This window comes from Ambystoma mexicanum, chromosome 7p (genome assembly GCF_040938575.1).
Source record: "Ambystoma mexicanum isolate Mex_15411 chromosome 7p, UKY_AmexF1_1, whole genome shotgun sequence".
Taxonomy (NCBI): domain Eukaryota; kingdom Metazoa; phylum Chordata; class Amphibia; order Caudata; family Ambystomatidae; genus Ambystoma; species Ambystoma mexicanum.
The window spans coordinates 285994292-286018646 of record NC_090939.1 but is presented as its reverse complement, the minus strand read 5'-3'; the positions used below and the strand labels follow the sequence as shown (position 1 = coordinate 286018646).

General features: G+C 44.2%; 1 protein-coding gene across 4 annotated transcripts in view; it reads right to left on the bottom strand.

Moving 5' to 3' along the window:
- Positions 1-24355, bottom strand: part of TIAM1 (TIAM Rac1 associated GEF 1) — an 853394-nt gene that overhangs the window by 5990 nt on the left and 823049 nt on the right. For all 4 annotated transcript variants that reach the window (XM_069636354.1, XM_069636351.1, XM_069636352.1 and 1 more), the window contains one exon: positions 22662-22834. In XM_069636354.1, the coding sequence (XP_069492455.1) occupies positions 22662-22834 (173 nt within the window). The remainder of the gene's footprint in view (positions 1-22661; positions 22835-24355) is intronic.

The window sequence follows — 24355 nt, the reverse complement described above, 5'->3', positions numbered from 1 at the left end:
ATTCCAAGGTACGTTCCACCTTTATGTCCTTGGAAATCCAAGTTACTTTAATGACTCAACTGGCCCCGTTGGCCAGGGGTTTGGCCGCACTCACAATGCCAGTTAAAAAGTTACCCCCCCCCGTTGGGGGCTTCTGTTAAAACCCCAAGAGCAGGACAATTCAGTCTTATCCTACACCCATGATGGCGACTGACCCTCTTCCCTCCAGCCCCCTCACACCGGAACTCAACACAGCTGGGTCCCCAACCCGAGAAGCTCAGACATTACAGTGCCTTTTGCTAAATGTTAACGGGCTGAACTCCCCTGCTAAACGCAAATCGATCCTACAGAAACTGCAGGATGAGGAAGCTGGGGTGGCAATGCTTCAAGAAACTCACCTCCTCCCAGCAGACTTTGGGCGCCTACTTTCACGTCTATACCCGCTTCAATTCCTCGCCTCGGGGGGGATCCAAAAAGGGGGGCATGGCGATCCTCTTCAGAAAAGGCCTAAATCCCCAGATCTTGGACTCTATATATTATGCCCAGACGGATGCTACGTGGCAGTTGAATGCCTCTTGATGGGGGATCTGTATACCTTTGTCTCAGTTTACGCACCCAATTCGGGACAAGAAAGCTTCTACGATTCCCTGGGCTCCGCCCTCTTGGGCTTCACGGAAGGCCAGACGATAATAGGGGGGGACTTTAACGGAGTGCCGGGCCCCACCAAAGATAAATCTCATCCACCTTCCCCAGGCAATTTCGCTCTAGCCCTCAGCCTCTTATGCCTGTTCAGAACCTTGGAGGTGGTGGACGCGTGGCGGGTGCTGCACCCCACCGAGAGGCACTTCTCCTTTTTCTCCCACATCCACCGAACCTTCGAGGATAGACCTCCTAACCTCGCCCCAAACCCTCTCCTTTGACAACGAAGTCTCCATCGGCCCAATAATCCTGTCAGATCATGCACCAATAGTCATGGAGCTTCGAACTCAGGACCCCAGAGCCGACTCCACACACAGATGGTCACTCTATGACCCAATCCTTAACGATATGTTGGTTATGGACCAGATCGCAACCTCGATTAAAAACTTCGAGGACAACCCTGCTACTGACACTTCCCTCGCAAATAATTGGGATGCAATGAAAGCAGTGATCAGGGGAGCCCTGATAGCCCAATGGGTGGCATTCCACCGCAATCGCCGACAAACCCGGCAAGCCCTCGAAGAGGAACTACAAACAGCAGAGGAGGCCCAGAAAAAGAAGGGGTGGTCCCCCAAGACTCACCGAGCTGTCCGCATAGCCAGAAATAAATTAGAGGCCACCTACGCTGAACACACCGCACAGTTGATGGCCAAGATTAGGCAATTTTACTATGCCAAGAACAAAAAAGCTAATAAGCTTCTAGTAGCCAAACTGGCCAAAACGAGACGAGTCAACACCATCACGGGGCTCCGCGACCTGCAGGGAAGGACGCACTACTCTGAATCAGAGAAACAACGGTTGGCAGTGGACCACCTAACTCAAGTGATGACTGCTCCCCCACGGGACCAATCCAAACAGGAGGAATACCTACGGGGGCGGCCCTGCTGCGCTTGCCCACTGCAACGAGGGAGATCCTAGAAGCTCCAATCACAGTCGAGGAGAACGATGAAGCCACTAAAGACCTCAAAACTCATGCCCCCGGCCCAGACGGCTTCCCCCCAAGATTCTACAAGATATTTAAATCCCAGCTGATCCCCCCCCCCAATGGTAACAATCTTTAACTCATTCAAGGAAACTGGATCAGTGACTCCATCAATGCAGGAGTGCACAACCATCCTCCTCCCTAAGCCCGGGAAGGACCCGAGAGATTCGGCCTCGTACAGGCCAATTGCCCTGCTGAACATAGACGATAGCCTCTATTCTAAGATTCTGGCCAACCGGCTGTCGCACATCCTCCCGACCCTAATCCATCCCAACCAAACGGGCTTTATCCTGAACAGAGCGGCAGGGGACAACATCAGAAGATGTACATCACCCACCGCACCGCCCAGGGACTCGCACTGATGGCCCTAGATGCCACCAAAGCCTTCGACAGAGTAGACTGGTCATTCATGAAGCTCACCCTGAAGGCCTTTGGCTTTGGCCCAACCTTCCAATCGATGGTAATGGCCAACTATGCATCCCCCAAGACCCTTCGGAGGATCAATGGCTCCTTATCATCCCCGATCCCCATGACCTGCGGGACAAGACAGGGCTACCCTCTATCTCCTCTTCTATTCGGACTAACGATGGAGCCGTTTGCCCAAAGAGTTAGACGGAATGAGCTCATTAAGGGTCTCCAAGTAGGGTCATCTCAACACAAAATTGAATTGTACGCCGACGATATTCTTCTGATGCTCTCAGATCCCAACTCCTCAGCTAAACTGGCGGAAATAGCCAACTTCGGAAGGGTCACTGGCTTTGCTGTTAATTTCTCTAAGTCAGTGGGCCTGGGCATTGGCCTCCACCAGGGGGAACAAGAGGCATTAACCAGGCTATGCCCCATCAGTTGGAAGAAACAAACAATCCCCTACTTGGGAGTCCATATCCCAGCAGCTCCAAAGGACACATATCTGGTGAATTTCCCCAGATTATTCAGTGAATTGGAGGGAGATCTGAGGCGCTGGTTCACCCAGGAAGTCTCTTTAATGGGGCAGATCACTGCGCAAAAATTAACCTGCTTCTGCGATTTCTCTATGCCTGCTCCTCCCTTGCAGTGGCCGTCCCAAGGCTGGCTCTCCAGGATCTGCAGAAGAAAATGCTGAAGTTTATCTAGAGAGGCAAGAAAGCCAGGATCCCCCACAAAACCCTGCTTGGCAACCCTAGACTGGGGTTCCTGGGGGTCCCCGATCTTCGGGCCTATAGGGTAGCAAACAGCTAGCACACATCCATGCTTGGCTCCCCTGCGAATCCTCCTGCACATCCAGCCCCCACAGAGAGGACACTGGAAGACGCTTCTGCTAACCACCAAACATACTCTGAGTTCATGGGACTGGACCCTAAAACGAAAAGGAATCCCAAGGGGACAAAGCCCACTCTCCCCCATTTTCCAAAACCCAAACTTTTCACCGGGATCGAACCCCCGAAACTTCCAGAACTGGATCGACGGAGGCCTCGAGACCCTGGAGCAGCTATACGCCGGAAACACGCCACGCACCTTTGAACAATGTAAGGCGATGTTTCAGCTACAGGAAAGGGATAGATTTACGTACTGCCAACTCCAGCACTGGTGCTCACACTCCAAGACCCTCCGGGCGGCCGTCCACCCCCCTCACTCCCCTGGAACCAACGCTGAAGGACCTGCCATCCCAGAGTAGGATCTCAACCCTGTACAGACGCTTCTTGGGGGACTTCCTAAGCGCAAGAACGCGATGCACAGCCCAATGGGAGGCCGACCTGGGTCACCCGATCGGTGACCAATTCTGGGTAGACATCTGGACCCGCACCCATTCCTCATCTACTTGTGTGACCAACAAGGAATGCGCATATAAGATGATGCTATGATGGTACTACCCCCCCTAGATTACACCACATGAACCTGCGGGAAGACCCTTCTTGCTGGAGGGGGTGCTCCCAGCCTGGCTCTTTTTTCCACATGTGGTGGGCTTGCCCAAAGATCCAACGATTCTGGGAACAGTGCCTGGCGACGATCGAACAAATTACGGGGATGTCTCTCCCCTTTGATCCCTAAACGGTCCTGCTGGGAGTCCCGACCCCGGGGGTCTATCCCCGCTCCGGAAACAGAGCGAAACTAGTGATGCAATGTCTTTTGGCTGGCAAAACCGTGCTAGCCCGCTTCTGGAAGTCGCCAGACGGCCCATGCATGGCCCACTGGTGGGGTAAACTTTGGCACATCCTGATCGCGGAAAAAGTGACCGCGGCAAGGGCGGGTGTCTTGCATTGCTTCCAGAACCTATGGGCCCCAGTGCTGGAGTACGACCAACGATTCCCCGCCTTAACATTTAAACCGCTCAGCACTCGATGGACTCAGAGATCGGGAGCCCACCTGAGGGACGGGGGTGGCGGTTGGCCCTGCGGAGTGCGGGAGCAGGGGGGGGTGACAGTGGGGTCCCGGGGGGGGGAGGGAGGGAGAATTTGAGCGAAAAGGAATTGTTATCAGTGTGAAATCCTTATGCAATGTGATATGTAAATTGTCCTGCCTTGGTTTAAAATAAACATATTTTAAATTAAAAAAAAGTCATAGTATGAGGAACCTCCTAGTAACATTATTTTTCTGTGCCAGCTCTCTGCCCTCATTGCCACATCCCCAGCACTCAAAGGTTTAAGCAATGAGAGGAACTCATTTCTTTGTCATATTGAAGATGACCAGAATTGTGTGCATCAAACCCCAAAATAAAAATAAACGTCATCAGATGTATGAAATGTCCAGAGTCAGCATAGACCTATCTTGAAAAAGAAAGCTTCGGAAGGCACACTAAAAAGGGTGGACATCGTGGTCTTGGGTTTCGTCAGTGAAAGTGTCATTAAATCCTGAGTTGGCATCAGATCTGGTACTATTTGGGGTCCGCCCCTCTGCTCACCAGCTTCCCTTTATGACAGGGTGGGGAGGAGGAGGCAACAGAATATACTAAAACGATTTGAAACATCCAGTAATAACCACAATCTTTTCACCGTCATTTGAAGACTGCAAACTAAAACCCTGTTCACGCTCCTAAAAAATAATGCATATTGTTAAAATTAAAGGTGTATTTTGATGGAGCCAAGGTTTTAATCCCCTTTTAGACAGATATGTTTGTTGAGGGATTGACGTTTACTCCCTTTTATGCCAGTTCTTCTGCACGCCATCTTATTATTTTGCAAACATTCCCAACGCTAGAGTAGTAGTCACGGCCTTTGCTGATAGTGAGGGGGTGCAAACAGCTCATTCACCCACACAATTATGAAGGAAAAGATGTTTAACAGAACAGCAGATCCAATCATCAGCCCAGTGTCCCTCTGAAATGCTAAGCTTAGAGCAGTGGTAAAAGAAGCGAGCAACAACTTTCACGGATGTGCAGAAAACAGTTCCAGTGAAGTCTCTACAGATGCCTCTCAGTCATTTTGGAAGACGTTCATAGAGATAGTAAAAAAAAGTGATTGAACACCACCATAACAACGCTATGCCACATAATACATATGTACTAAATGTAAAAGGTCTAAACATTAGACTCTCCATATGTTTTGGACTACAACTCCCATTAGGCCTAGCCATGATAGTCGAGGATGAGGAATCATGGGAGTTGTAGTCCAAAACATTTGTAGAGCTGAAGTTTGCAGATTCCGATTTAGAGAAAGAAAGATGAATACAATAGTTAAATGCTGAGAATGGGGCAGCAAGAGGAAGTGCTTTTGCTGCTGGCCCTCGTGTGTAGTGTCATGGGGTTGGTAGGGGGCTTCATTGCCCTGGGACCAAAACTGGATGTTCAGATGGATTTTCAGAATGAACCAGTGGGTGCATTCCGAGAGGCCAACCTCTTATGGTTGAATAGGAAAGACACTGACGTCTACCGAAACCCAGGGCAGTAAGGCTTAGAATCAGGAGATAGCTATATCTCCTGTAAATTATCAAGAAACAGGTGTTTATAAATTAAAATATGCCATATTTCTTTGTTCACAATGTGAGATACTGCGGCTATAGCTAAAAATGAAAAAGCACTACAAATAAGTGAGGGTATCAGTAGTTCATTAAAATGGTACCAAAGGCCGTGGCCACTGATCATGTTCAGAGGTGTGGAAAAAAAACAATGGAATTTCAAGGAAAAAACTTTCGTTGAAGGACGTGATGGTGAGCAATAGATTGTAACAAAACCTTTGAAATTCAAGGAAAAACACTTTAGTTGCAGGGACGTTAAGGTGATGAAACACCACCCCTGAAATTCAGCTAAATCCACCTCAACTTCGCGGCCCTGTTGCGCAGCCTATGACCACAATTTATTTATTTATTTATTTATTTATTTATTTATTCACATTTGTTTAGCGCACAGGCAGCCCAAAGGGCATCGTGGCGCTTGTTACGGATATGAACATGACTTGTACATACATTGAAGTCATTACTTAGTTGCAAGAGAAGAGTACAGATATGAAAATGACTTGTCGTGCATACATTGAAGTCATTGCTTAGTTGCAAGAGAAGAGTAGTAGCTAAAGGAGAGGAAGAGAGGAGTGGAGGAGAGAATAAACAACATGAAGGAAGGGGAATTAGTTAAACAAGGTGGTTTTCAGAAGGCAGTGAGAGAGGTTTCTGCTCTGAGCGTGCTAAGTAGTGCGTTCCATAGCTTAGGGGCAATGTAAGGGAAACTTATTCCACCTGCTCTAGCTCGTTTGATGCGTGGGTCCTTAAGTTGGTTGGTGTGGCATTGCCTAGTTGGTCTGGTGGAGTGAGAGCTGGCTAGCGTATCAGACAGGTATGAGGGTGCAGACAGGTTGATACATTTGTGTGCGGTGGTAAGTATTTTGAATGTAATGCGCTCTTTGACAGGTAGCCAGTGTGCTGCCTTTCTGGCTTGAGCGATGTGGTCCCTTTTTGGTATATTGAGAGCCGCTCTTAGTGCATTATTCTGTGTTGTTTGGAGTTTATTGAGATTGGAGTTGGAGGTGGCAGCCAATAGCGCATTACAATAATCTAGTTTGGCTCCAATGGTGGCTCTGGCAATAGAAAGGCGATTATCTTTGGTTAGGAAAGGTTTGATGGCATTAATGAGCTTGGTGCTCAGGGCGGAGGCAGAAACAATGGAATTGACTTGTTTGTCCATGGAAAGTGAGGCGTCAATGTGGACTCCTAGTGTTTTAACAGAAGGTAGAACTGGGATGACACAATTGTCGATGCAGAAGTTGGTGTAAAGTGGGTCGAGGTTCGTGAGAGTGGATTTTTGACCAAGGATGAGAATTTCGGACTTATCTCCGTTAAGACATAGGCCGTTTGTGGCCATCCATGCTTGGATGGTGGCGTATGTATTCTGGAGGGTGGCTGCGTCCTGATGGTAGAGTCCTGTGAGCGGGAGGAGTACTTGGGTATCGTCAGCGTAGTTGGTGTATGTGATCCCAAGTGCGTCCAGTTTATCAAAGAGAGGTTTGGTAAAAAGGTTATAGAGGGTAGGAGCCGTACATGAGCCCCGAGGGACTCCATACTTGATGGTGGTAGGCTCTGCATTAGCTATATTGGAGAACACTTTCATCACTCTTCCTTCGAGGAAGGAGGTGATCCAGTTTGTGGCTTGTTTGGAGAAATGTGCGGCCTGAGTGAGATGGTTCGTGAGGATGGTAAGATCAACTAAATCAAATGCCGCCGAAAGGTCTAGGAGGAGCAGAAGGGCTGGCTTACCTTTATCTAAAATTAGGGTAATTTGGTTCTTCAGATCTAGTAAAGCGGTTTCAGTGCCGTGACCTTTGCGGAATCTGGTCTGCCTTTTACCTAAGAGAGTTGTTTTCCAGGTAGGACTGTATCTGCATGTGAGCAGCTTTATCTAAGATTTTTAGAAGAAATGGAACCGTTGTAATGGATCAGTAGTTGTTAGGTTGGGCAGGATCCAGGGTTGGTTTCTTTAAGAGCGGGCGCTCCCACGCCTCTTTAAAGCTGTCAGGGACTTTGCCCGTCTTGAATGAGGCATTAATAAATGCTGTGATGATCGGTGCGAGGGGTGCCGTCACTCTTTAATGATGTTGGGGGGGCATATATCGCCTTTGCATTGAGATGGTTTGAGCTGTTTGAGGATGTGGAGAGCATCTGATTCGGTGATTGGAGAAAAATTGAATTTGGAGGTGTGCTGGTCTATAGCGGTATTGGCGGAGAGGGTCTGTTGGGGGTGCCGAGCCTTGAAGTGTTCTGCTATTTTATTTTGAAGAAGGTCTATTTTATTTAACATCGCTGTTTGGATGCTATTGCATCAGGCTTCATCCTTAATCTCATCTGTACAGATTGGGGGACGGTGAGCTCTTTAAAGATGGTGAAAAGCTCTTTTGAGTGGGAGTTGGCTTCCATGATACGTTTATTGTAGGTTTGTGACTTCGCCTTAAATATGGCACTTTTGTATTTTTTAAAAATACAAAGAAAGTCTACTTTGGTGGCATCACAGGGATTGGCCTGCCATGTTTTGAGGGCCTGGCGCTTGCATTGGCGTATATTTAATAAGTCTTCCGTGAACCATGTGTTGGAGTGAAACGATTTTTTTTCTTTTTTGTTTTTAAGAGGTGCTGCAGTGTTGATGGCATGGGTGAGGGTGTCTTTGAATATCTCTGCTAGAATGTTGGAGTCAGAGGAGAAAGGAGGTGCTAGGCAGGGGTGGTTGAAAAAGGGACGTATATTGTCTGCTGTAAGTTTGTTGGCGCTTCTGGCTAGCTTGGTCGGTGCGGCTATAAGTGGTTTGGAGTACAAGGATATGGGGATGCAGAACTGAAGGCAGTTGTAATCAGACCATGGAAGGGCTGTGTTAGAGTTGCGGGTGGAGCCACAGTTGTGATCTGACACCCAGTCTAAGATACAGCCTTTATTATGGGTTGGGGCAGTAACTATTTGTGTGAATCCTCGATCTGTGATGGCTCTTCAATGGCAGATCCTGACCTTGGACAGCCGGTGCTGTCTCTATGCTAGACTATGCTTCTAGCCATGACGCATCTGCACCCTGCTTCTGCCTCTGCTGTGGGACTCAGTTTGTCCTCTGCCATGTAACTACTACTGGCTTTAATCTTGCCCTGTGTGGTGGGATATGACTCCTGAGGACAGTGGGTCATCTCCTCTATCTCTCATTCCTTCATACTCATGATTCAGATGTCTTTTACCAAACTACTACAAATACAAATGAAAGCTTCACAAGTAGTGATATAATGTGTAGCTGTTGACTATTTTTCACAACGTAGTCATTGTTATGAACTATTCTAGAATGCTAAAATCACATATGTAGAAAGGTAACAGTGGTCTAATTATGTGCAAGTGCCTAGAGTGATCTTATTTCTGATGCCATTGGTTGAATAATCATTGTTGCCATATACGTTATTAGTGATGTCATCAGTGAAGTCATACATGAGGGTATGAGTGATGTAACCACAAGGATGACCTAACAGTTGACATTACTGATGACATCACTAATTGCATCTATGACATCACTGATGGAATCGCTGATTACTTTACAACACTAACCAGTCATGGGCAGTGGCAACGAAGTTTGGCTGTGCCCACTGTATATATTAACACAATAAGAGCCACTGTAAACTGTGATGCCATCATTGGGGTCATAGGCTGCGCAACAAGAGGCACAAAGTTAAGGTGGCCTTTAGCTGAACTTCAGGGTTTTTGTTGCGTTATGATCTCACCTTAACGTCCCTGCAACAAACATTTTTTTCCTTGAATATATATGACATGCATTATTTACTGTAATCATACTGTTTGTATCTGCTTAGATTCACATGCTATGCACAGGCCGACATCTACTGGTAGTCACAGAGTATTGTATGATTTGTTTTCGAAATTCGAAAAAGGGCTGTCGACTGGGTGTGTTTGTAATACTATCCCTTGTATTAAGTACACTGTACCCACGGTCCTTAATGTGCCAAACTCCCTTCGATTGTTTTGTTTCTGACATGAGGGAGCATGAAGTGTTTGCTTGAGTACAAGAAAAAAAGTAGAAAAGATAAAAGGTGAAAGACATGTATGGACCTTCAACTCCAGGGAGTGGAGGAGGGGTGGGGCATGTGAATTTAAGCAGATACAAGCATCAGAAATACGATCACAGTAAATAAAGTATGCCTTCAGAGGATTGTGGATCTGCTTAGAATCACATGCTATGCATAGATTTGTGAGAAGCAGGTGGGTTGTTTGAAGGTACAGTGGCAAATATACGTTTTAATATAGCTTAACCTATGAATCTGCTTTCGAGTGTCTATCGGAGCAGTAGTGTTGTGTAAAAGTGTGAATGGAACTCCAAGTAGCGGCTTTTCAAATTGCATCTAATGGAACATTTGCAATGAAAGCTAGAGTAGCCCCTGTGCCTTGAGTAGAGTGGGGTCTTAGTGTGAAATGTAATGATTTGTTAGATAGTGAGTAGAATACTTGGCCACATTTGAATATTCATTTTGAGAGCGCGGACTGAGAGACATGATCGCCTTCTCTACCAGCTGCTATAGAAACAAAGAGATGATCTGTTTTCCGTAGTGGTTTAGTTTTGTTTAGGCAGTTCATGACTACTCTCCTTACATCTAGAGTATGAAGGCTTCTTTCTGCCTAATTAGTTGGGTTTCGGAAAAAAGCTGGATGTTCAATGGATTAACATGTAACTTGGAGATGAATTTAGATGAAACACGAGGATGGGTTCTGAGAACCACCTTGTTTTTGTGAATAGTAATGAAGGGATCTTGAACTGAGAGGGCTTGTAGCTCACTAGCCCTTCTTATTAACATGATTGCCATCAGAAAAGCAGTCTTATAAGTTAAATGTCCAAGACTAGCTCTGTGCATTGGTTCAAAAGGCAGACTCATGAGTTTTGAGCACAACATTTAGGTCCAACCCAGGAGGTGGATTTGAAATTGGAGGGTATAACATTTTTACTCCTTTCATGAAAGCTTTTATTACTGGAGCTTTCCACCATACTTTGCTTTGTGATGTAGTGTAAGCAGAGAGTGCTGCTAAATGCGCTTTGAGGGAATTAAATACTAAACATGAGTTCAAAAGGTAAAGCAGATAAGTGTACTATATGCGGATGGGACCAGACAATTGGATAGATGTTGCGTGATTTGCACCAGATGACAAATCGTTTCCATTTGATAAAATTGCAGCATTGTGTAATGGGTTTTTGTGTGCCTCTTTTAGGATGTACATACACCTTTGTGCGAGGTTTACATTTCCAGACTATGACTTCAGGAGCCAGGCTGCCAAGTTCAGAGTTTGAGGGTACGGATAGAATGTCGTCTCCTTGTGTTGGGGCATCATGTTGTATGGGCACGGAAGTTTTATTGGTTTGCACATCGACAGTTTGAGTAGGTGTGGAGTAAATGGTTGTCGAGCCCACATTGGAGCTATCAAGGTTAGAGTGACTTCTTACTATTGCATCATGTTGACTATCTTGTTGAGGAAAGGGGTCGGTGGAAACGTGTTAGCACATTTCCCCGACTAGATCATCCACAGGGCCTTGCCCTTGGACTTTGGTTGGGGAAAACGAGAGGCGAAGTCTGGGCATTGTGTGTTTTGCTGTGTTACAAACCAATCTAGATGTGGGTGTCCCCATTGGGCAAGAAATTGTGTAAAATATCTGTGTGAATTTGCCACTCGTGTTCTGCGGGAATCAGTAGATTTCTGTTTAAAGTGTCTGCTAGTGAATTGTTATCCCCTGGAATGTGTTGCGACAATAGGAAAATGTTGCATTTGATGGACCATTTCCAAATCTTTTGGGCTAACCTGCACAGACTTAGAGAGTATGACCCGCCTGGTTTGTTGAGACAGAACATGGCAGTGGTACTGTCTGTGAAGTCAGGACTGTTTGTTCTGCTAAGTGATGTTGAAAAGCTTGTAAGGCTTTGATGACTGCTTGCAACTCTAGTAGATTGATACAATATTTTGCTTTTGATTGTGTCCACACCCAGTGTGCAGTGTAATCAAGGTAATGTGCTCCCCACACAGAGTGACGTGACTGTTGTGAGAGTGGCCTGCACTGGTGGGTTGCTAAAGTGTTTCCCTTGTAACATATTTTCTTTGGACCACCAGAGTAGAGCCTGTACTAAGGGCTGCAAAACGACCATGAGATTTATCGCACTAACCGCTTGCCTGAGACCATTGTTTCCGATCCACTCTTGCACCGGACGCATGAGTAGACACGCTTGTGGGAAGAAATGTATGCAAGAAGCCAGCATCCTGAGAAGGTGCATTTCCTTGCGCACGGTTATCCAACGACTGGCCATATAATGAGATACTTGGAACAGCATGTTCTGAACTCTTGATTGGGGGGAAAACTAAGTCCTCTTGCATTTTTTTTAGTGCTCCAAGGAATTTTTTCATTTGACTGGGGATGAGACTTGATTTCCTCTCATTGTTTGAGAATCCCGATTGGAACAATAGACTGATTTTAGCTCTAGTATTCTTTTGACAATTTTGTGGTGTTTCTCCTGTTATGAACCAGTCTAGTTAAGGGTACACTTGGATGGATTGCCTTTGCTAGTGTGGTGCTACCACTCTTAGGACTTTGGTGAACACCCTTGGCGCTGATGAAATGCTGAAGGGGAGATCTTTGAACTGATACTAGGAAGCGCAAGTGCTTTCGGTGTGCTGGTAGCATTGAAATAGGAAAGTATGCAACTTTCTTGTCCAATGTTGCCATGTAATCCCCCCGTTTTAAAAGGGGAATTACTTATTGTAGTGTTGACATTCGAAACTTTTGAGGTTTCACATATGTGTTGGCTGCACACCGGTTTAACAGTACACAGAGTTACATCTTTTTTGGCACTAGGAAGTTCACTGAATAGATGCTCCCGTTTACCCTGTGAGCTGAAACTAGGTCTATTGCGCATTCTTGAAGGAGAGACTCTATTTCTTCCTGCAAGATTCTCTGATGCTGTGGAGACATCTTCCAGTGTCTTGGTGGATGATGTTTGGATTTCTCTAGAAACTTGATTGAGTAACCGTTTGCCACTGTAGATAACACCCACTGATCCAATGTGATCCCGCCCATGCGTGGGCGAATTGACAAATGCAGCCTCCTACTGGAGAGGCATGGGAGGAAACTTGGACAGGAATGTCATTGCTTAGAGGCAGAAGCGCCTCTATCAGTGGAAGCTCTACCCCTAACTCAAGTTCTTCTGTAGCCCCTTTAAAATTTGGACTGGTAAGGGGTGGATTGGCTCTGAGGGTTAAACCAACAAGAGGACTGGCCCCGATTGTATCCTTACTGCGATGAGCATGATAATCCCTGGTTTTTTAAAACCATTTTTGAGTTAATAAACTATTTTTTCCGTCGACCTGCTCTAAAAACAAAGAAATTGAATTGTATTTTGAATGTAGTAATATATTGTGTATGATATTTTTATGGTGTTTTTATGAATAAATGTTCCTACCAATAGTGTACACAAATATCCTTTTCTCACTTTGGATATTTAAGCAGTTTCTCTCAGCACTCTGCATACAATTGATAGTATGACTTAAGGAGCAACTGTCATTTTACTTTACATCATAACATTGGGTGCTTTACTCTGGCCTCTTCTATACTCATTGAATGTATTACGTATTGGTCAAGGGGGCTTGGGGGTCGGAGTTATTAGGGGGTGAAGTCCTTGGGGGTTAAGAGGGGGTGGGGGGACTCCCCCTAATAAAAACTAAAGATCCCAATATATTTGTAACGTCACATTTACATCTTTTATTTCTCTGATTTTTCTATCGAACATATTCTAATTTTCGATGGACAGGTTTCGATGGATATGTACTTTCAATTGAAAAGACAGCATTTCCATGAATTTATTTTCGTTGGATTTGTTTTGATGGATTTTAGTTTCAATGGTAAATTTTTTGATGGCAAGACCATAAACCGGTAAACTAATGAAACAATCTCTAGGGAGGTGAGGGGTGATGAGGATGGGATGGGATATGGCCATAAAAAGTCAAGTTATTCCATCTCCGATGTTCACGAACAGTTCAAGGACAACCCTGTGATGTTAGCTAACATCTCAGATGTTTGGGGGCATCCATACATATTTTTGCATTACAGGGTTGCTTAAAGGCAGTTTTTGGATGGCATAGAACTTTGGCGCCACTCAATGAAATGTTGTGATATCATTTTAGATGCGACCATGAACGGTTCTACAAAGTTTGGTGCTGTTTTGCCAAGAAGGAACAAAATCAGAAAGGGGGGTCCCAAAATATTTGAAAGGCTTATAAATGTGTTGCCATATCACGGATCTGCTCAAAAGTTTGCAACTAAGATTTAAGACCCAGATTTGAATGTTTTTGCAAAGTTTGGTGGGATTTTGTGAAGAGGGGACAACATTAGAGTGGGGTTTCAACATTAGTGATGTACCTTTGGTGACTGAGGTATAGCCGGTGGCCATGGGCAGTGGCTAGATTAAGTCATGGCCAAAGGCTACTGGAAAATAAATTCTGTCGTGGCTACAGCCCGAAGTGCTGCACAGGATTGTATCAACAGATTACAGTGACAATCGTTGCATAAACTCCCGAGTCAATGCTAATCAGCAGATATTTACCAAGCACGCCAAACCAGGTGCCCATGTGGTCACAAGGCCATCCCTTGAAATCATTACTCGCCCTTATTTGAGACCATAGTGGAAGATATTATTGGGATTGGATGCCGGACTCATGACTGGCCCACAATCCACATGCCTTGAGAAAGGCTATAGAGAGTCGAATTACATGCCGGATGACTTCTAACTATTAAGATAGCATCGAGAATGGTTTTGAAGACTGCTTCATTACAACAACAGATACTTATTGAATAACCCAGTGGTGAGGTGAACAGGGCTCACTCTCCTATCCGAAACCTATCACTTGAAGAAGGAAGGGCACATTGATAAAAGAACCCCATCACCAGCAGCAGGGTAATCTGTTTAAAGTACTAGGTGAAGCGCAGTGATCTACCCATTGTACCGCCCTGCAATTAGTTGATAATCGTGTACTTGATTATTGGGGCATGCAGCATGGCATAACCGTAGGTTTGAATGGCAAGAAATATTCTGCTGGTGGCTACAGCCTGAAGTGCTGTACTGAATAACAACAAACCTGCGTGAGGAGCATCAGCAAGCACCTGAAATCATGGCTTTGCAAATCTGTTTTGTGTTTTATTTTTCCGAAGTGTCCAAATGTAAGCAAACAATAGTGATATAAGTTTAGTGCATGGTCAATGGGCTGGCCCTTGTAAAAAAAATAAATGCCTACTCTGAGTTACTTAGTGGGGCATGCGACATGGCTGAAGCTCTATGTTGAAAGGGGAAAAGAAATTCTACTTACAACTGCAGTCAAAAGTGCTGGACGGGATTGCAGCAACGTTGTGCAAGGAGCATCAGCAAGGACCTGAAAGGATGCTTTTGGAAATCGGTCCTGAAATTGTCCAAACGTAAGTACCAAAAATAGGGATGACTTATGCTGTGGGCAGAGGAAATTTGCCTATTGGGGTATGCACTGCTGAGAACGACTCAAATAAGTATGCATTGCAAAAAATATGTTAAAGGAGGTTTATAGTTGTTTCATATATGTTAAAAGAGGTATTAATAATAATTTATATACAGTGATGTAACATTATGAAACATTTTCACTTATGAAAATGTATTCAATTGACAGAATAAACTGTGTTAAAAGGGACGCTGCGGCTAAGATGTACCCCCCCATTGGGACTCCTCTGCTCCAGCAGTTAGCTAGTGGCCTCCCACCTTGGGATTCTTTGGCACATCCCTCCTGGGCTCCCATGAGCACTTGTCCATCCGTACTGCCCTTTTTATTTATGCACTTCTGTCACTCCACAATGTATATGTGCATTTATAGGAGCACTATGAACAATGTTTTGTATAAGTATCAGAGATGTAGATGCAAAAGATCTGTAGAACATTGTTAAGTTGCAGTTGGTGGGTGGATGTTTAATATGTTGATATGCTTTATGTAGAGGTTTTTAAGTGATTGGTGGATATGTGTTTTAATAGTTTAAGGCAGGCAATGAGGGAGTGCTACCAACAGAACAGTTAGAAGGGCAGTTTTGCGTGATGGTGTGCATGTGCAATCTGGGTTTCCGAATGTAGAGAAGGAGCCAAGTACCCCCACCTCAACCATCTCGCCCACAGCACCTGTATGTTGGATGCCGGAGTGTAAAACACGTGCAGTACCAGTTAAAATACTGATACCTAGGAGAATCTGGGAGGCAAGGTTCCCATTGAGGAAACCATACCTGCATACGAGACAATATGATGGCCACCTGAATGAAATTCCGGAAGAAACAGGACGGTTGACTAATGAAGAAGAATGGTGACGTCACCACCATCGATGTCATACAAATGCAAAGCGGACGTATAAGGGAAGAGATGCAGAGACTAGAAAATGCAAACAAAGGCATCAAGGAAGTATCGAGATGAATGACATCTTGGGATCAAGATGAAGAAACTAATGCTGCAGACATAATGAAGAGATTATGCTATTTCACACCTACACGCATGCAAAGGAACGCAAGCAGATGAAGTATTCGTAAAGGATAGCTAAATAGTGAATAAATTGCAGCATGTGCCAAGATGAACATATACATATATCTATTAGAGTCTGTAAAGGATGGATGTTTCCATTACGTATGATAGCAGTGCTGAGCAAAAGGAGGAAGGGCGCTTTTCCAAGTTTCTAAGTGTGGCACAGTTAGAAAACAAGTGAATTAACAAGGGTGCAACTCAGAAAGGAAAGGTTGGATGACCCAAGAAGCCAAAGCCATATCAGACGGGGGTGAGCTGACATTGGATACAAATCGTGTGAAAGAACGAAGCTCCTGCTCAAAAGGCATGGACAAAAACAAGACGACGTTAGAGGTCAATTAAAGAATAGTGTCTTAATACACTGAAAGAACAATTTCGTGGTCTCTAGTCATGTGGGGAGAAGAAGTTGGACGACCATGATGGTCACACCTATGCACGAGGGCAGATTGTGCCTTCACTCCCCTGAATTTTCCGGAGCAAAGAACATGTTCAAGGCCGAGTTCAAAGACCTAATTGACAGTGGACCACTGAGGTGATGATGGATGGATATGCTAATTGGTGGGAAACTATAGTTAAGACAAGCTCATCTGCCCCTGGACTTTCAGCCTGCGTACCGCCAACGTAGGTTGGGAGGGTTCTGACGAAGGTTGGAAAACAACCCGTGATAGAGGACCGCATGATTAAGGGTCCTATAGTTGTGCAACCAATTAGACGTTGTATATTTAGTGACGTTCATAGTGACATATTTTAAGGGAAGGGCTTACTTGCCCCACCAGATGTTAAACAAATAATTTTCTTCCACTGCCCTAAACAAGTATAGATCGTATACCTAGATGATCCTTGTAGAACCTATCACACTCACCATTAGGTTTTTGCACTTTGCCACGTAGGATGACGTTAGTAATACGCAGGTTAAATGTCACCTATGACGATTCTTTACTATAAGAATGTCATTTTTTATGAAATGTGTTGAGAAGTCTCGAGAGAGATCATGAAGAGGGATGTCTGTTGATATCCTTTGTACTCCCCGTTTTAGATAATTGATATTAAAACAGAATCTTTTGCCAACTATCTGAGTTGTTTCTATTATTGATGTTTAACTGAACTCTGCATCCACCGTGCATCTCAAAGGTATTGCTAACACAACATTAAGGGCTGAGAAGGAACCTCAGTTCACTAATAAGACAGGGGGGGGGGGGGAGGAAAAACCACAAATGGAAAAAAGTCACATTCCCATTACTCGCAGAGGTCATGTGACTGCAAACTCATTGTGCTATATTGTATGTTATACACAGTGCCATCTTGGAACAGAGTGTTGCAGACATATCTAGGTTATCTAACCATTTTGCACACCATTCAATTACTAATAAAATATGCCTGAAAAAGTTGTTAGATGAACATGTCTATTTTGATCAAATAATTTTTTTTTTAATGGCTTCTGAGCATAGGGGGACTTGAATTGCACCTGATGAAGTCCCGTTGTTGCGAATGGAACGCGTGGTCAAGTAGGAGAGTTTACTTCAGTAGTTTATAATCCTCATTAAGTCCATGTTTTTTGGAAAATTATCGTTATGCACTGGTGTTTTTTACATTAAATTACAAGTGGTTTTAACTGCAGATCGAGTGCACTCTTTTCGGTTTCCAGAAAATCCTGCACTTCCTTTCACTATTCAATAGGCGGAAAGGGGACGAGCATTAACTCAGTTTGTGTTTACATGTATATATACACATACAACATATTATAGGGCGTTGGTCGCCACCCTATAGTGAAGGTGAGTTCCATAGGAAATCGAAAAAATGAATGGCTAATAACTTTTGAACCATGCTACGGGTGTAGCTTAAATATTGCAGACAATCTAGTACGCCGCTCAAATACTGAAAAGATTGAGAAAGGTTTGTTAAAAAATTTCCAATAGACAAAAACACATCAATATTTACTCCAGTGCACACCAAAAATGGCTGGTTGGATTTTGGACTAGGTTTGAAGCAGGGGTGTTGCTAGGGCGGGGGCGAAGGGGGCTATAGCCCCTGAACTTTTGGTTGTAGCCCCGGATAGAATCACAGGAGCTACAGCCAAAAGACTAGCTAGCCCCCAGTCCCAACAGTTCCGACATCAGCGTAGCCCCGGGTCTTTTCCAGACCTAGCAACTCCCCTGGTTTGAAGCAACTTGGACACAAAACATTGACTCGCAATCCTTTTATGGTTTGGGGTTATTCTATCCAGAAGTTATTTTAATATTTGACAGAGAATGGGGTAACCCCTTCTCTCAACAAAATAGTGATATCGCCATGATGCAATATTTTCAGCACAAATGTTTTCCCATAGCCGCAGATATTCAATGGGATACCCGCGACTACCGCAAAAGACGAGATTGGCAATAAAGGTGCATCACACAGAATGATGATAGGGTATGGGAAAGGGCTAGGGACGCTAATGGCAGTTTGTGGGAGTGGGGGGACCTTGCTACGAGGAGAGGGGCATTTGGTGAGTGAATGCGGGTACAGTGGAACTTCGCCCCCGTTTTACCTGATAATCGTGGCTATTCAAAACTACTGATAATCGTGGCTATATGTAGTGGATTATGGAGAAAAACTGAACCAAAAAAAAGAATACTTATACAGCTAAGTGAGGTCGGGTGGGGAAAATCAAAGACCATGACCAGTGGCTTGGTAGGGTTTTAAATGGCTGAAGGCCTGGTAGTGTAGTAAAATATACAGTGGGCACAGTCGAGGGCCGTGGCCACTGGCCTTGGGTGAAGGCCAGGGCTAGTGGCCAAGGAGTGATTGAAAAATACAGTGGGCATGTGGGCACAGCTAAAGGCCATTGTTAGTGATAAGGGAGTCATTTAAAAGCTACAGTGGGCACGGCCATAGGCCGTGGCCACAGGCCATGGCCAATGGCGCCGGCTGTGCCCACTGGCCATGGAACACCCAAAGATAAACTGAAGGCAAAGTGCTCAGTTCTTAATAAGTCCAACACTGTTAACAATTGGGCCCTAAGGTCACAAATCACAAGTTCCACAAGATGCACTTTGCAGGAGGGCTTATTATGTGTTTTGTAAATAAGAGTTGCCAAAGCCATGGTTTCCAGTAAATGTTCCAGAAGATTAATAAAAAAGTAAGTAAACTTCATACAAGTTTCTCTCCCAACCCCACCACTCTAGGGTAAGCCCCAGGGGGGGGGGGGGAGTAGGATCCTTGACCAAACTACCAGCGATTGTAGCCAGGCATGGGAGGGATAGGGTTAAGACTTTAGGCCCAAACACACCTATGGTTGGGATGGGGGGAGGGAGGCGCAAAAGCTATGAAAATTCAACGCCTTAGTCCTATTTTTTTAGCAACCACTTCAGGTCACGTACAGCTTCTGGATTGGGTCTAGTTTGGTCTGCCGTTCCAGGCTCCAGTGATACGTTTCTGATGGCTCGACAGCTGGACACCCTTGACATGACAGGATGAAGACCTTCATGAAACAGGCAACCTCAGGAGCCCTCCAGGACACGAAGACTGTTTGTAGCAGGAGTTACCATGGTCAGGCGGCAATAAGCGATCTTCGCGCTACGCACAAAAGACCAGGCACTGCCTGGCTTCGTTTCCGTCAGGATGGCTGAAACTGTAGGAGCAGTCATCTCGTTACACAAGTTGAGGATCCACGAAGTTCCAAAGATGCATTCAGAGCAGCGACGATGGAAGTGAGGTTGCCCAGGAGAGAGCTAGTCAGTTCATCGGGTGGTCCAGATACACCTCGAGAATGCGTCTAGACTAGTTGGTCCCACTAGTCCAAGGGCTCAAGCACCGCTCAGGGTCTTCCAAGACAAGGTAGTCCAACAGGGCTTCACCGGGCCAGACGCATGAAAGGATGCCAGGCCTAATTTGATGTTCAGTCAGCTGTTTGTCTACAAGGAATTCCTGGCTCCAACGCAGATCTGAAGAAATGGCTGCAGGAATACTCTTATCCATAATCCACCCTGTCAGCAACTCCAAATCCACTAATGGTAAAATCTGCACCATTCAAATAGCCAGTAGTTGTCCAATCGGGGACAACTATTGGTTTCACTCATGCCCCACATGGAATGGGAATCTCTCTCTCTCTCCAAGTGAGCTTTTGGGGAAATTAAGTACTATGTCATTAATCATAAACAATATAAAAACCCAACACAATGCTTATGGTATGCAAATCATAAACCATATTTAGAAATACATCAGTAATTCAAGGTGAGCCAAACCTAACGTAACACATTTACAACATCCAACAGCTATTCGTGGGGAATTTAAACCACATTAGTTACTTTTAGGTTACCATAAGTAATTCAAGGGCTGTAGACCCTAATGGACATAAGCTTCAGTGTTATTCAGTAGTAAGAATACATAAGTTATACCAACAGTGTGGAGGATGAACACCTGGCAACACATGTAACTTATTCTACTTTCAGAATTGATACAGAATTGATACAGTTACAACTAGATTACTTTTCGGAGGACAGTTCAAAGGTAAGCAACCTAACGTATACACTTTTTAGAACAGTGGAACACAATTCTAGGATGAGTAAGAACTCATAACTACATTTAGGATAACCCTAAATTATAAAAGGTAAGTAAAACCTATTTGGCAATATTCTAGTCCCGTAATACCAATGTTGCTTTTCAGATCAGTGAAGCACAGAGCTAAGGGTAAGCAATAACTTGGTAAACTCTTTTAGACATACAGTCAGCAGTTCAAGGTAGGCACATCCCAATGTAAGACTATTTGGAAGTGCAATAAAGCAGTTCAATGTAAGCAAAACCTCTCATCACACTATTTAGAATGAGACAGCTATTCAAGGTGGGTAAGACCCAGTTGGGGAACTTTTACACTTATTCTATTACAGACATAAGAATGTGAACCCAACTATGTTACGTATTAGTAGAGTGCAACACAATCCAAATGCAAGTAAAATAACCCGATATACTTTTTAAAATGGCAGAACACATTCACAGGTAAGTAAGAACTTTTGTAACGTATCCTATTTCAGAGACACAGTTACCAAACCAACTCATTTCCAAGTAAGTACTTTGTAACACTTTTTACATCTCAAGGCAAAAGACCAAACCTTATAAGTCCTTCCCTATTCTTGCAGCAGTGAGTGTTCTCAGTGGCAGAGAGGAGACACTAGTGATCTAATGGACAACTTTAGGCAGAGTCAGGATAGACCCATATGCAGGAAAGTCAGAGTTCAAGGTTTTCTCTTTCAACCAGTACAGACTTCAGACTTACCCGGAGGAGGGCTTTATGCTGGGTGATGATTACTCAGAAACAAAAGGAGAGCTGGGCAGTCGAGCCCTCCTCCTGTTCAGAGTACATAGACATCAGCAGGAGGCAGACCTTTAATTGAATGAGCCCATGGTTAAAAGCATTGCCTACCACAAGGCTCCTTGAATGAAATGGTTGCCTGCTGCATATGAGCCTACACCATTGTGCAGGCCTGACGAAAGCTGCAATGAGCAAGAGGGATCATATCACGTATGGTCCCTACCAATCAAGTCCGTTTTCCTGAATCTTCTCCCCATGTAATTTCCCAAAGCTTCTGCAAAGGAAAGATCACTCCGCCACAGGAAAAGAGATAAAAACGCATGCTTTCAAACAGGTCTTTCAATAGGCATAGCCAATGTAAAACATGTTCTCATTGGTTGAAATGATGCCGAGAGATGGAAAATAATCTGTGATCTTTCTATTTCATGCCCAAGCATTGCCAGTTACCATCAAATCAGAAAATCCTATTTCCAAAACCCCTTCTCTCTTTTCTGTTAGCAATGCGTTGGTACATAGCTAGCACCACCAAATGCTCCAAAAACAAAACATTGCCAAAGCAATGACAGCAGTGTAGGTTTCGAAAGGTGTGGCATCTCAGGCTCCACCCAAAACAAACCATTTTACAATGAACAGATGACATAAAACCAACACAGAGTGTATCCCAGGTACTGCACACAATATATGTAAATAATGTCATATCCCCGCACAAAGCTCAACTCTGCTGTTAGTACAATGAGCTATCCATAATTAATCTGCATTTTCAGTGAAGAATGCAAATAATGTTATGCAAACATCTTGGCTAAAACTAAAATACTCTCAGTAAGCAATGTTATACCGAAAGTACCAGGTTGCTGAAGTCCTCTCATTGACTCAATCAGTATCTCTTTGTTTAAAAGCGTGTTTCAGGGTTTGGCAGGTTGCTCAATCTCTTCACCGGAAGTTTTTTCTTCAGTTTTCTTTTCTGTCATTTTACTGTTGCGTCACTTTTTTCCCCAAAACATGTCCTGTGCTTTGCATAGTACAGTCAAACCTATGCTCTCAGTCGAGGCTCAAACTGGATCCAGCATTTTATAGCGTTATCAGGGGCATGTTGGCGTTCTTAGGTCACCCACATCAAAACATTGCTACAAGCAAAATCTAACACATTGTAGTACAACTTTTTGTCAGCAGCTGTAAAATCTGCAACAAAGAAACAATGGACATCTGAAATGGAAACAAATTGAAGTACCTGCTCTGTGCATTGCTGGCCTTGCACCCTTGAGCGCGAACAAGCGCTTTCCACCAAACGGGACGTATTGTTGAGAGCTGGGCAAACTTTCTGTTTTAAGAAGTTGTCTTCTGTGCTTATCTCGAAGAATGGATTGTATGGCCTTCAGAAACTCTTTTTTGCCAAGGGCAGAGCTACAAAAAGAAAAGAGAACCAAGTGAGAGATGCAAGACTAAAGAAGTAAAGAAATACTCAAAGCTGCAAAAATGCATTCATGGAGCTACTGATAATTTAGTTCCACAGCAAGTTGGGAACTAATGGAGCATGACAAGCTGAAAAAAGATTGTGTAGCTTTTAGAATTCTATAGTTTTGTTGTGCTTGTTTGTGCCTCATATAACAAGGTCCCTTCCCCTTCCTCCAAAGTCCAACCATCAGTTATACTCGTTTTTAAGGTAAGTCACAGATTTTGTGATCTAGCGTATGCTAGTTGAGATGAATGGTGCAATAGTGTTAGATAGGGAAAAGCAAGATCTTGGAGTAAGAAAATCATCATCATGGTAATTTCTCACTATAGCTTTTGCTTGTGTTCTCACTCGTTGAGTCTGAATTTATTTGTATTTTATTTGAATTTAGTTCAGTGCTGGCCTTACCCTTATCGTCTTGGAGTGCGTTGCAAGGTTGAAAGGTTCAAAAGGTGGGAGGTGAAACAGAAGTTACAAAATGTTGACAGAACAGGACGATTAGGATAGGCAAGTGGTAGGAGGAGATGTGGGGGGCTGAATTATGTGTGTGGAAAAGGGTACGTTTTGAGGCTCTTTCGGAAAGTGGCGATGGAGAGTCCAGTGCAGATGTGAAGCAGTAGGGTGTTTATTTACCCCCCATTGCTGTTTGGTAGAGTGCTTTTGCACTTCTTTTGCTTTTTGAAAAGCCTATTGTTTGCTTTTCTTGCAGCTTGACCACGTGGGTCTACCATTTAGTCCCTGACAACCATACTAAAGAAGTTGTTTTTTCCCACAAGAACCTATTAAGGTAATTCTACCTAATGAATTTGGTTCCAAGTTCTAACATTGAACTGCCTAGAGTAATGGAGCTATTCTTAGCTTACCCTCTGTTTCTTTTAACTTCACAGGTTACATGTTTTTAATCTCCCCCCAGTTGGATTTGCCGAATAGGAATCTGCTATACACTCACCCTCCTGATGAATGTTTACAATCCAATTCCTTGGAACAGAAACATGTCGCGACTAACTCTCTGGATCCAAACAGAGACTGAAAACTATCATATGTCAACTAATTGATGAATGTATGCAGTGACATGATGTTCTGCAATACCCATTTTTTCGCAATAAGATTAATTCATTGATTTTGTTGTATTCCTAGAAAAAGTTTTATTTTACATTTGTTAATTGCACTAAGGTGCAATTGAATGTTTGATGATTTAATACTTTATCGATTGTTTATACCTAATAAAAATGTTGTTGATTTTTAATAAGGTTTGTTGCTAATTGCCACCTTAGCAAGTGGAACCGGTTTGCCCCTTTCTCTATCTCAATCCTAAATATTATTGAAGAAAAGTGGTCCAGCTGAATTCCGTCTTGCTACAGCCAAGCAGACCCCGATTCCTGACCCTCAGTCGTGGGGAGGGAAGACATCTGGAGTGCTCCTGAGGCAGTACTCGGAAAAAAACTTTGGCAGCTAAGGGCTCTCTTCGATTC